This window comes from Perca fluviatilis, chromosome 14 (assembly GCF_010015445.1).
Source record: "Perca fluviatilis chromosome 14, GENO_Pfluv_1.0, whole genome shotgun sequence".
NCBI lineage: Eukaryota > Metazoa > Chordata > Actinopteri > Perciformes > Percidae > Perca > Perca fluviatilis.
The window spans coordinates 33,475,652-33,490,651 of NC_053125.1; the positions used below are offsets into that span (position 1 = coordinate 33,475,652).

The window sequence follows — 15,000 nt, forward strand, 5'->3', positions numbered from 1 at the left end:
ATACACACACACACACACACAAACACACACACATACACAAACACACACAAAAACACACATCATATAAAACAGTAAATAAGTTAATTATTTTATATTTTATGTCTGTGCCAAAAATACTTTCCAAACCTATTAACATACAAACTATAGGAAAGGCGGCTGCGAGTGGAAGCCAAAGGGGGCAGGCCGATACACCTGCCCGCCGGGACACACCACACACACACAAACCACCACAAGCAGAACACACCACACCTAAACACACACACACACACACCAAACCACACACACACACCACACACCTGAACACCTGAACCTGAGACACACACACAAACACTAAGACACCACCACCAAACTCACGGAACACGGGCACCACACACGCACTGATACACAGAGACACACACACACACCGTTTGCACAGGCACGCACACACACACACACACACACACAAACGCACTACATACACAAACACACACTAAGACGCACATCATATCGATGATATGGATTAATTTTTCTTATGTTTGTCTGTGTAGAATCTTTCGAACCTTTTACTTGTTGCCTTCATCGTGCGATGGGGGTGAAGTCGGGGGACGGGCGTTTCTCTCGTTTCTGGCGGGGCGGGCGGGGCGCGCCTCTTCTCAGGGTCGGAGTCCTCCTCATATGCATAAGTATATATATTATATGTCACTGTGTATATATGTATCCAACCCATGTCAGTGTATATTATATTGTATATATGTATCCATGATGTGTTGCTGTTTCCCTGATTTCTTCCCTCTGTACGTCCATTCATCTTCCTCCATGTTAATAAGATCACTCCCCTTCAACTGTCCATTCGTCAAGGCCAGTCCATTCCATCCATTCCATTTCACATGTGTCCTCCTTTTTTTTTGGCATGTCTGTGTTTCTCGTCTCTTCACACAGTGTGTAAGCAATTGTATGTATGTAATAGCGTGTAATAATATGTGCATTGTCTCTGGAAACGTCTGCCCTGTCTCTTCCATTCACTCTCTCCATGGCTATCATCCCTGCCTGCCAATGTCTCTCTCATACGCCTGTCTCTCTCTGCCCATGTCCTCTTCCTGTCTGTGGCCCCTGTCTCTGTCCTTATGCCATCCTTTTTCTTTCGGGCCTTGTCTCTGTCGCTAACCTGCTCTCTCCCTGAAATCGTCCCTCTCTCTCCCCATCTCTGTCTCTCTCCTGTCTCTCTCTCTCTCTCCGCTCCTCTCTCTGTGTGCCTGTACCTGTGCTCTTTCTGTCTCCGCTTTCGCTTGTTTGGCTGTTGGTGAATGAAGTGCATGTTGGTATGGAACAAGGCGTTGTGAAATGCAAGGGTTAAAAGCATGACAAAATACGTATTGCTTAAACTAGAACAAACAACCATATAGAAACAACAACAAAAATGTACATCTAAATATAATAATAAAGTTAACAGGTTATTGTGTTTCTATGTCTTTGGATGTCTCTGTCGTGTTTCTCATTCTCTCTCCCTCCAGGGGCATTAAGGGCCGATAATGCTGCCTCTCTATGTATCGTCTGTCCTGCTCTCTCTATTCTCTCTCTCTCTCTATCTTTAATTTTTTTATTTTTTTTTTTGCTTTATTAGCTGTACATGTGTGTTTTGTAAGTTAAAAACAAAGAAAAATCTTACCTACAACCAACAAAAAGGGAGTTAATGTATTAATATAGTAAGTAAGCTGGTTATTTTTTATTTTAGTGGGGATGCAAAGTCTCATTATGTGCATCAAAGGGAAGGGTACATTAATAATATTATATTTTTTTTTTTTTTTTTTTTTTTTTTTTTTTTTTTTTTTTTTTATATATAGATAAGTAGAGAATAAAGAAGGGTCAGTTATACAGACTTTTTCTATTTATTGATCCTTGTATTGTGGCAGGAGAAGACATATGCGTGATTTTATCTCCCCCTAATAGAAAAGGAAGCTTGTTGTCCTCAGTGTAGGTAGTGAAGCCTGCTATATGTTTTTCACATTTATGGAAATATTTTGGTTCTTAAAGGACAAAACGAGCCTAGGGGTTATTACCTGATGTGTACCTACTCTGTCTCTCTCTGGGACATGTTTTCATGCTAATCCAATGAGTTTGGAGCTTTGACGAGGCTAGCGCGGACCGCTGGTTAGCTTACAATGCTAGTTATAAGGGGCATGGGGACACTCAAATTAAATCATTATCTAATACCGCTAAAAACCCTCGAAATATCACCACACCATAACGTTAGCATAATGAGGGTCCCTAAATGTGAACCGAAGCATTGACAACATTGTAAGTGTACAGATAGTTTGAACGCGACTGTCTTCATAATCTATCTGTTTTAATAAACTATCTGTTCCGATCTAACTATCGGTAGCCTCGTCAAAGCTCCAAACTCATTGGATTAGCATGAAAACATGTCCCAGAGAGAGACAGAGTAGGTACACATCAGGTAATAACAGGTAATAGGTTCGTTTTGCGCCGGAATTGTCCTTTAAGCCTTCACATTTCTTTTCTTATTATTTCATACTTTCTCTCTCTCTCTATGTGGATATCTCTGTTCAGGGATTGATAACAACTTCTCTCTCTCTCTCTCTGTCTCTCTCTCTCTGTCTCTCTCTCTCTGTCTCTCTCTCTGCAGACATCGATGAGTGTGTGTCGGGCGGAGGTGTGTGTCCTCGCCGTAGGAAGTGTGTGAACACGTTTGGCAGCTTCCTGTGTAAATGTCACCTCGGCTTCAAACTCACGTACATCAACGGGCGCTACTCGTGCATCGGTGAGGCTGAACGGTAGATCTGGAGAGGAGGAGGAGGAAGAGGAAGAGGAGGAGGAGGATGAGGAGGAGGAGGAGGAGGAGGAAGAAGGGGAGGAGGAGGAAGAGGAGGAGGAGGAGGAGGAGGAGGAAGAGGAGGAGGAGGAGGAGGAGGAGGATGTCATTAAATTATAAGTATTGTGATGGACTGAGTGTAAACAGTAGTCATGTTTCCATCAACGTATTTAGAAATATCGCATTAGAAAATGTTGATGGAAACGGCAAAAATCGAGAAAAAAAAGTCCTCAAATTTGCAAAAAAGTTTTTAACGCTCGCTTGAGGCGTTTTTTTTTTTTTTGCCTTTTTCGAAAAAGAGTTAATGCGCAAAAATGGGAGCATGGAAACAGCTTTGGCGAATAAGTGGTGATGTAAGTCACCTGCTCCCGTTTCAGAAACATCTGGGATACAAATCTGAGACCATGAAGTCACGTTTGTTAGGCAGAAACTGTGTGTAACGTAACGTAACGTGAAGTCTTTCTCCGTCTCTGTGTCTGCAGATAAAGACCCTCGGCCGTTCTGCTCCCTGAACCCGTCCTCTCCAAAGTGCCGCTGTAAAGATGGACGCTGTAAAGGTACCGTGGGGAATTACTGTGATGTAACGTACTCTAAAAATGAGGCCCTGAGGCCGGTCAAATCTGACTCCAGTTCATTAATTCCCGCGCCTTCTGTCATCGGACTTACAGTACAGGCCAAATGTTTGGACACACCTTCTCATTCAATGCGTTTCCTTTTTATTTTCATGACTATTTACATTGTAGATTCTCACTGAAGGCATCAAAACTATGAATGAACACATATGGAATTATGTACTTAACAAAAAAGTGTGAAATAACTGAAAACATGTCTTATATTTTAGATTCTTCAAAGTAACCACCCTTTGCTTTTTTTGATAACTCTGCAAACCCTTGGTGTTCTCTCAATGAGCTTCATGAGGTAGTCACCTGAAATGGTTTTACCTTCACAGGTGTGCTTTGTCAGGGTTCATTAGTGGAAGTTTTTCCCTTATTAATAAAAAAAGCAAAGGGTGGCTACTTTGAAGAATCTAAAATATAAGACATGTCGATTTCATTATTCTTCCAACTTTTTGTTAAGTACATAATTCCATATGTGTTCATTCATAGTTTTGATGCCTTCAGTGAGAATCTACAATGTAAATAGTCATGAAAATAAAAAGGAAACGCATTGAATGAGAAGGTGTGTCCAAACTTTTGGCCTGTACTGTAAGTTCTCCAGAACCAGAAGGATCGATCTGAGAAGAAGAGTCCAGTTAGGTCTGTGTAACGCTCATCAGTTCAATTTTCTTAAGCACAAACGGACATTTGGAAAAACAGAAAAATGGGTTAAAACATCAAATTTTTGTTTTTTTAACCTGTTTTTCCAATTTTCTGTCTTTAATTCAGAGGAAATCAGAAATTTAGAAAATTGCTAAATTGCGTCTGAGCTCCAATTATTCAATACTACAAATGGTATTCTCTCCCTCTCTACTTTGTGGAATATGCAGGTCATTAACTGCATATGGACCAAAATGAAAAACGCCAAACTGATCGACGCAATTTTGTAATTTTCTCAATTTCTGATCCTCTGAATAAAAAATGTTTATAAGGTTCTATCTGCACTTTTGGCCGAAATTGAGTTTTTGACAAACCGTTAGGTGTTTAATGCCTGTGTAATAGCTGGGATGTAAAAACTTTGATGCTCAATATCTCAGAACTACCCTAAACGGAGATAGGACCTTATAATTCTAAGCTCAAGATTTGTCAAGGTGGAAATACATTAAAAATTGGATATTTGAACCCATTTTTCTGTTTTTCCAAATGTCCGTTTGTGCTTTAGAAAATTTAACTGATAAGCGTTACAATCACCTAGTTAAGCAAAGTTTACTGAAGTCCAGCATTCAGGTTTACAAAACACAGCTGTGGGAACACAAAAGTGACTCTTAAGTTTCCCTAACCGCAGACAAACGTCTACGGCAAAGTCTGTGATTAGATTCTGAACATATTCCTAATCTTTTTATCACCTTGCTTGAAGGCGTTCCCCTGCTGTCTCTCTCCTGTCTCTGGGCAGATTCTCCAGCTCTCACACACACACACACACACACACACACACACACACACACACACACACACACACACTACGGCTGTGCAATTAATCAAAATGTAATCATGATTATGATTACGGCTCCCAATGATCACAAAAACAGAATAATCGAGAAAAACAATTATTTAGCTCATTACGTTTTGCAAGTAAACTGTTATTTTTCTGAATGAAAAAATAAAGTTTAAATAGGACAAGTATTGAGGCAAATTTCACAGTTATATGTGTTTTTTTTACTGTTGATTTATTTAACTTTTTCCAATGTTTTTTAAGTTCAATAATTACATCTTTCCAGAAGTCAACGAGTAATCGTGTTAAATTATCGTGATTTCAATATTGACTGAAATAATCGTGATTATAGTTTTTTCCATAATCGAGAAGCCCTAACACACACACACACACACTGATCCAAGAGCCAACCCCCTCGTTCCACTTCTCCGTCTGGTACAGAATAACATACACTCACATTCCTGACCTGTCAGGTAATCAAAGCTTAAAGTCCCAGTGTGTAACATGTGTAACATGTGTAACGTGTGTAACGTGTGTAACGTGTGTAACATGTGTAACGTGTGTAACGTGTAGTGTGTGTAACGTGTGTAACGTGTGTAACGTGTGTAACGTGTGTAACGTGTGTAACATGTGTAACGTGTGTAACGTGTAGTGTGTGTAGCATGTGTAACGTGTGTAACGTGTGTAACGTGTGTAACGTGTAGTGTGTGTAGCATGTGTAACGTGTGTAACGTGTGTAACGTGTGTAACGTGTAGTGTGTGTAGCATGTGTAACGTGTGTAACGTGTGTAACGTGTAGTGTGTGTAGCATGTGTAACGTGTGTAACGTGTGTAACGTGTGTAACGTGTAGTGTGTGTAACGTGTGTAACGTGTGTAACGTGTGTAACGTGTAGTGTGTGTAACGTGTGTAACGTGTAGTGTGTGTTAACGTGCGGTGTAACGTGTAGTGTGTGTAACGTGTAGTGTGTGTAACGTGTGTAACGTGTGTAACGTGTAGTGTGTGTAGCATGTGTAACGTGTGTAGTTGTTCATTCACCAACTTGTCCTTTTTCATGAATATTTACCTCCACCATCAACTCCAAGTATTCCTATTTTCTGTATATTTAACATTAGCGTTTGAATGAACTGAGGTAGACGCTCCATATTCATGCTCCATCTTGAAATACGTTAGCCAGTAAGGGACATACAGGACATACTGCTCCACCTTTGTGTGTGTGTGTGTGTGTGTGTGTGTGTGTGTGTGTGTGTGTGTGTGTGTGTGTGTGTGTTGTGTGTGTGTGTGTGTGTGTGTGTGTGTGTGTGTGTGTGAGTCTATACATCATACAGGGTCTGGTATCGTATCTTAAACTGGACTTTAGGGAGCTGGCTGTGTGTTAACGCATAGTGTGCGTCTGTGTTTTCATCCAGCTGTACTCAAAGTGACTCTGGAGCCACAGAGGCCGAGAACTATAAGAACTACAACTCCCAACATCATCATCACCACCACCTCCGCTGCTGCCGCTACTACGAATCTTCTCACAACAACGATAACGACAGCTCAGCCGATCGCGACAACAGCTCTGGTTACTCCTGGGACCGCTGCAACCACGACAGCCTCTCCCGTACCGACTACAAGTAGAACTACAACTCCCACAATACCTACGAGTACTTCGAGTACAAAACCGGCTACCACCGCTGCAAGTACGCCTGCTTCTACGCCTCTGCGTACAATAACTGGACTGGAAACTACAAATGAAATGGAAACTACAAGTGGACTGGGGACTACAACTGGACTGGGAACTACAACTGGACTGGGGACTACAACTGGACTGGGGACTACAACTCCCACAATACCTACGACTACTCCTTCAAGTACAAAACCTGCTACGACCGCTGCGAGTACGACTACTTCTACGCCTCTGCTTACTACAACTGAACTGGGAACTACAACTGGACTGGGAACTACAACTGCATTGGGAACTACAACTCCCATAATACCTATGACTACTTCTTCGAGGACAGCACCTACTGCTGCTTCTACTACTGTTACTTCTACTACTGTTTCGAGTACAACACCTGCGACTGTGAGTACTTCTACCTTGGGTACTTCAGCTTCTCCTACAGCGGAACCAACAACAACAACAATAACAACGGTTACCGTGACGACGGCGTCCGCCCGCCCGCCAACGACGACGGTGGACAACCGGATCGATAAGGACGTGACGCAGAGACAGAGAGGAGACGTACACAGTGAGGACAACACACTGATACACAAACACACACACACACACACACACACAGACACACACACACACAGACACACAGACACACACGCACACACATTAGAGCTGCAACCATAAGTCAATTGATAAAAAAGAATCTGCAACTATTTTTGTGTGTGTCTGTGTGTGTCTGTGTGTGCGAATGCGTTCATCTGTGTGTGTGTGTGTGTGTGTGTGTGTATTGTGTGCGTTCGTGTGCGTGTGTGTGTCTGTGTGTGTGTGTATGTGTGTGTGGGTGTGGGTGTCTGTATGTGTTGTGTGTGCGTCTCTGTGTGTGTGTGTGTGCGTGTGTGTGTGTGTGTCTCTCTGTGTGTGTTGTGTGTGTGTCTCTCTGTCTATCTATCTGTGTCTCTCTGTCTGTCTGTCTGTGTGTGTGTGTGTGTGTGTGTGTGTGTCTCTCTCTGTCTGTGTGTGTGTGTGTGTGTGTGTGTGTGTGTGTGTGTGTGTGTGTGTGTGTGTGTGTGTGTGTGTGTGTGTGTGTGTGTTGCAGTCCCCCGACAGCCCAGTCCCAACCAGGTGTGGGAGTTTGACATCGAGCTGGGGAACACGGCCGAGGACGCCCGAGACGATCCCGGTGAGTGTACAAATAAATAAGAACTCAATACTTTACATCTCTGTTATTTAGTGTTAGTTGGGAAAGTCTGGTGCCTAGTAACCATGACAACCCAATGAAATACTCTCATGTAATCATATAATTTAATTACTATATAATAATTGTATCATATATAGTGCCGTGGATCAGTAAACACAGTTCAATGGGTGAAGTGGTACAGTGAGGCTTAATCATGTCTATCTTACTACATGTATATACTTCCATTATAAACACTGACCTCATCATAAGCAAGTAAACAATAACAATAATAAACATATATAGATTCTGGGTTAGGGTTGGGGGACCCCATATGCACTGAACTGAGAAAGTAAGTCACATGACTTAGTGTTCTGGGATGAATAAAGTTTAATCCTCCTGTTGACATTGGGTCTGATTATCTGTGTGTGTGTGTGTGTGTGTGTGTGTGTGTGTGTGTGTGTGTCTCTGTGTGTGTGTGTGTGTCTCAGAGGCTGGTGTACTCCTCTGTACCTTTGACCATGGCCTGTGTGACTGGATGTCCGACAGAGAAGGAGATCTTCACTGGGAAACAGCTCACAGACCCACAGGTAACAGACCCACAGGTAACAGACCCACAGGTAACAGACACACAGGTAACAGACCCACAGGTAACAGACACACAGGTAACAGACCCACAGGTAACAGACCCACAGGTAACAGACCCACAGGTAACAGACACACAGGTAACAGACCCACAGGTAACAGACCCACAGGTAACAGACCCACAGGTAACAGACCCACAGGTAACAGACCCACAGGTAACAGACCCACAGGTAACAGACCCACAGGTAACAGACCCACAGGTAACAGACCCACAGCTCACAGACCCACAGGTAACAGACCCACAGGTAACACACCCACAGGTAACAGACCCACAGGTAACAGACCCACAGGTAACAGACCCACAGGTAACATACCCACAAGTAACAGACCCACAGGTAACAGACCCACAAGTAACAGACCCACAGGTAACAGACCCACAGCTCACAGACCCACAGGTAACAGACCCACAGCTCACAGACCCACAGGTAACAGACCCACAGGTAACAGACCCACAGGTAACACACCCACAGGTAACAGACCCACAGGTAACAGACCCACAGGTAACTTTTTTTTTGATTTTTTCGACATACTATACTATGAGTTTTTGTGATTTTTTCGACAGACTACAATATGACTTTTTTGTGAATTTTTTCGACTTACTATACTATGACTTTTTGTGATTTTTTGGATATAGTATAATATTACTTTTTTGTGATTTTTTTCAATATACTGTACTTTGACTTTTTTGTGATTTTTTTTCGACATAATATGCTATGACTTTTTTGCGACTTTTTTCGACATACTACATACACTATGACTTTTTTGTGATTTTTTGGACATACTATACTATGACTTTTCTTTGACTTTTTTTGGATATACTATACTATGACGTTTTGTGATTTTTTCGACATACTATACTATGACTTTTTTGTGATTTCTTTTCTATATACTGTACTTTGACTTTTTTGTGATTTTTTTGGACATGCTACACTATGACTTTTCTTTGACTTTTTGGATATACAATAATATGACTTTTTGTGATTTTTTGGACATACTATACTATGACTTTTTTATGATTTTTTTCGACATCCTACACTATGACTTTTTTGGACATAACTTTTTTCGACTTTTTTCGACATACTATAAGTACACTATGACTTTTTTGTGATTTTTTGGACATACTTTACTATGACTTTTCTTTGACTTTTTTTGGATATACAATAATATGACTTTTTGTGATTTTTTGGATATTCTATAATATGACTTTTTGTGATTTTTTTTCGACATACTATACTATGACTTTTCTTTGAATTTTTTTGGATATACAATAATATGATTTTTTGTGATTTTTTCAACATACTACACTATGACTTTTTTGTGATTTTTTTCAATATACTGTACTTTGACTTTTTTGTGATTTTTTGGACATACTACACTATGACTTTTCTTTGACTTTTTTGGGATATACAATGAGATGACTTTTTGTGATTTTTTGGATATAGTATAATATTACTTTTTTGTGATTTTTTTCAATATACTGTACTTTGACTTTTTTGTGATTTTTTGGACATACTACACTATGACTTTTCTTTGACTTTTTGGATATACAATGAGATGACTTTTTGTGATTTTTTGGATATAGTATAATTGTGATTTCTTTTCGACATACTATACTTTGACTTTTTGTGATTTTTTTTGGACATACTATACTTTGACTTTTTTGTGATTTTTTTCAACATACTATACTATGATTTTTTTTTTTCAACATGCTACACTATGACGTTTTGTGATTTTTTCGACATACTACACTATGACTTTTTGTGTTTTTTTCGACATACTATACTATGACTTTTGCAACTTTTTTCGACTTTTTTCGACATACTATAAGTACACTATGACTTTTTTGTGATTTTTTGGACATACTTTACTATGACTTTTCTTTGACTTTTTTTGGATATACAATAATATGACTTTTTGTGATTTTTTCAACATACTACACTATGACTTTTTTGTGATTTTTTGGACATACTATACTATGACTTTTCTTTGACTTTTTTTGGATATACTATACTATGACGTTTTGTGATTTTTTCGACATACTACACTATGACTTTTTGTGTTTTTTTCGACATACTATACTATGACTTTTTTGTGATTTCTTTTCTATATACTGTACTTTGACTTTTTTGTGATTTTTTTGGACATGCTACACTATGTCTTTTCTCTATGACTTTTCTTTGACTTTTTGGATATACAATAATATGACTTTTTGTGATTTTTTGGACATACTATACTATGACTTTTTTATGATTTTTTTTTGGACATCCTACACTATGACTTTTTGGACATAACTTTTTTTCGACTTTTTTTCGACATACTATAAGTACACTATGACTTTTTTGTGATTTTTTGGACATACTTTACTATGACTTTTCTTTGACTTTTTTTGGATATACAATAATATGACTTTTTGTGATTTTTTGGATATTCTATAATATGACTTTTTGTGATTTTTTTTCGACATACTATACTATGACTTTTCTTTGACTTTTTTTGGATATACAATAATATGATTTTTTGTGATTTTTTCAACATACTACACTATGACTTTTTTGTGATTTTTTTCAATATACTGTACTTTGACTTTTTTGTGATTTTTTGGACATACTACACTATGACTTTTCTTTGACTTTTTTGGGATATACAATGAGATGACTTTTTGTGATTTTTTGGATATAGTATAATATTACTTTTTTGTGATTTTTTTCAATATACTGTACTTTGACTTTTTTGTGATTTTTTGGACATACTACACTATGACTTTTCTTTGACTTTCTTTGGATATACAATGAGATGACTTTTTGTGATTTTTTGGATATAGTATAATTGTGATTTCTTTTCGACATACTATACTTTGACTTTTTGTGATTTTTTTTCGACATACTATACTTTGACTTTTTGTGATTTTTTTTGGACATACTATACTTTGACTTTTTTGTGATTTTTTTCAACATACTATACTATGATTTTTTTTTTCAACATACTACACTATGACGTTTTGTGATTTTTTTCTGTCATACTACATTACAATTTTGTGTTTTTTTTGACATACTATACTATGACTTTTGCAACTTTTTTCGACATACCTTATAAGTAATCTATGACATTTTGTGATTTTTTGGACATACTTTACTATGACTTTTCTTTGACTTTTTTGATATACAATAATATGACTTTTTTGTGATTTTTTCAACATACTACACTATGACTTTTTGTGATTTTTGGGACATACTATTATACTGACTTTTCTTTGACTTTTTGATATACTATACTATGACGTTTTATGATTTTTTTCGGACATACTACACTATGACTTTTGTGTTTTTTTCCGACATACCTATATCGACTTTTTGTGATTTCTTTTTTATAATTCTGTACTTTTGACTTTTTGTGATTTTTTTGACATGCTACACTATGACTTTTCTTTGACTTTTTTGGGATACACAATAATATGACTTTTTTTGTATTTTTGACATACTATACTGTGACTTTTTATGATTTTTTTCGACATCCTACACTATGACTTTTTTGGACATAACTTTTTTCGACTTTTTTCGACATACTATAAGTACACTATGACTTTTTTGTGATTTTTTGGACATACTTTACTATGACTTTTCTTTGACTTTTTTTGGATATACAATAATATGACTTTTTGTGATTTTTTGGATATTCTATAATATGACTTTTTTGTGATTTTTTTTCGACATACTATACTTGACTTTTCTTTGACTTTTTTTGATATACAAAAAATGATTTTTTGTGATTTTTTCAACATACTACAACTATGACTTTTTTGTGATTTTTTTCAATATAACTGTACTTTTGACTCTTTTTTTTAGATTTTGAGATACTACACTATGACTTTTCTTTGACTTTTTTGGGATATACAATGAGATGACTTTTTGTGATTTTTTGGATATAGTATAATATTACTTTTTTGTGATTTTTTTCAATATACTGTACTTTGACTTTTTTGTGATTTTTTGGACATACTACACTATGACTTTTCTTTGACTTTCTTTGGATATACAATGAGATGACTTTTTGTGATTTTTTGGATATAGTATAATTGTGATTTCTTTTCGACATACTATACTTTGACTTTTTGTGATTTTTTTTGGACATACTATACTTTGACTTTTTTGTGATTTTTTTCAACATACTATACTATGATTTTTTTTTTTCAACATACTACACTATGACGTTTTGTGATTTTTTCGACATACTACACTATGACTTTTTGTGTTTTTTTCGACATACTATACTATGACTTTTGCAACTTTTTTCGACTTTTTTCGACATACTATAAGTACACTATGACTTTTTTGTGATTTTTTGGACATACTTTACTATGACTTTTCTTTGACTTTTTTTGGATATACAATAATATGACTTTTTGTGATTTTTTGGATATTCTATAATATGACTTTTTGTGATTTTTTTTGACATACTATACTATGACTTTTCTTTGACTTTTTTTGGATATACAATAATATGATTTTTTGTGATTTTTTCAACATACTACACTATGACTTTTTTGTGATTTTTTTTGACGTACTACACTATGACTTTTTTGTGATTTTTTTCAATATACTGTACTTTGACTTTTTTGTGATTTTTTGGACATACTACACTATGACTTTTCTTTGACTTTTTTGGGATATACAATGAGATGACTTTTTGTGATTTTTTGGATATAGTATAATATTACTTTTTTGTGATTTTTTTTGGACATACTATACTTTGACTTTTTGTGATTTTTTGGACATACTAAACTATGACTTTTCTTTGACTTTTTTTGGATATACAATGAGATGACTTTTTGTGATTTTTTGGATATAGTATAATTGTGATTTCTTTTCGACATACTATACTTTGACTTTTTGTGATTTTTTTTGGACATACTATACTTTGACTTTTTTGTGATTTTTTTCAACATACTATACTATGATTTTTTTTTCAACATACTACACTATGACTTTTTGTGATTTTTTTCGACATACTATACTATGACTTTTTTTGATTTTTTGGATATACTATAATATGACTTTTTGTGATTTTTTCAACATACTATACTATGACTTTTTATGATTTTTTTCAATATACTATATTTTGACTTTATGTGATTTTTTTCAACATACTATACTATGACTTTTTATGATTTTTTTCGACATACTACACTATGACTTTTTTGGACATACTATAATATGACTTTGTTGGACATACTATACTATGACTTTTTTTTCAACATACTATACTATGACTTTTTTTGTGATTTTTTTCGACATAATATACTATGACTTTTTTTTTCAACATACTATACTATGACTTTTTTGTGATTTTTTTCGACATACTATACTATGACTTTTTTGTGATTTTTTTTGACATACTATACTATGACTTTTTTGTGATTTTTTTTGACATACTATACTATGACTTTTTGTGTTTTTTTCGACATACTATGCTATGACTTTTTCCGACTTTTTTCGACATACTATACTATGACTTTTTTGTGATTATTTCGACATACTACACTATGACTTTTTGTGTTTTTTTCGACATACTATGCTATGACTTTTTTGCGACTTTTTTCGACATACTATACTATGACTTTTTGTGATTTTTTTCAATATACTATACTATCACTTTTTTGTGATTTTTTGGACATACTATACTATGACTTTTCTTTGACTTTTTTTGGATATACAATAATATGATTTTTTGTGATTTTTTTCAACATACTACACTATGAATTTTTGTGATTTTCTTTGACATACTACACTATGAATTTTTGTGATTTTTTTTGACATACTACACTATGACTTTTTTGGGATTTTTTTCTATATACTGTACTTTGACTTTTTTTGGGATTTTTTTGGACATACTACACTATGACTTTTTGTGATTTTTTGGACATACTATACTATGACTTTTCTTTGACTTTTTTTGGAAATACAATAATATGACTTTTTGTGATTTTTTGGACATACTATACTATGACTTTTTTTGATTTTTTTTCGACACCAGTATAACGACATTGTCTCTCAGGTAGGCATTACCTTTCAGTCCCAGAGCTGAAGACGGGACAACGGAGCATCCGCGGAGCTCGACTGGCCATCCAAATAGTCCCGCCCTGGAGCCACGGTGACCTGTGTTTCTCCTTCTCCCATTGGCTGACGGGGTATCACGTGGGCGTGCTGCAGCTGTTTGTGCGGGAAACGGGACGACACCAAAGGTTCCACAGTTAATTATTCATCGCACCATCAACGTTTAAGGGGCTCTTCTTTTAGGTGCTGACATTTTTCTAGAATTTAGAATTTTTTGCCTTAAAATATTCGGAAGAAAAATTCTAAAAATATTCCGACTTTTTTCTCAAAATATTGCAACTTTTTTTTTTAAACAAACAGCATATTTTTCTATGTTACTTGAACTTTGCGTTGGAATGGCCAGTGTGACGTCTTGTTCCTGATTGGCTGTTGCAGGTACAGCTCCGCCCTCTGGAGCCGGGCTGGTGGACACGGATGGAGACACACACAGGTTACCTTGGCAACGCACTCTCTGGACACGGTGAGACGCACAAACGCTTGAATTAATGTTTGAAATAAGAATAATTAGTAGAATTTTC

The 15,000-nt window shown here is 36.4% G+C and overlaps 1 protein-coding gene across 1 annotated transcript in view; it reads left to right on the plus strand.

Annotated features, from left to right (window-relative positions):
- LOC120572616 (nephronectin-like) overlaps window positions 1-15,000 on the plus strand; it is a 21,602-nt gene that overhangs the window by 5,510 nt on the left and 1,092 nt on the right. Inside the window, exons 4-10 of the mRNA XM_039821937.1 lie at window positions 2,624-2,758; window positions 3,292-3,366; window positions 6,306-7,127; window positions 7,650-7,733; window positions 8,219-8,317; window positions 14,424-14,610; window positions 14,858-14,942. Coding sequence (XP_039677871.1) covers window positions 2,624-2,758; window positions 3,292-3,366; window positions 6,306-7,127; window positions 7,650-7,733; window positions 8,219-8,317; window positions 14,424-14,610; window positions 14,858-14,942 — 1,487 coding nt within the window. The remainder of the gene's footprint in view (window positions 1-2,623; window positions 2,759-3,291; window positions 3,367-6,305; window positions 7,128-7,649; window positions 7,734-8,218; window positions 8,318-14,423; window positions 14,611-14,857; window positions 14,943-15,000) is intronic.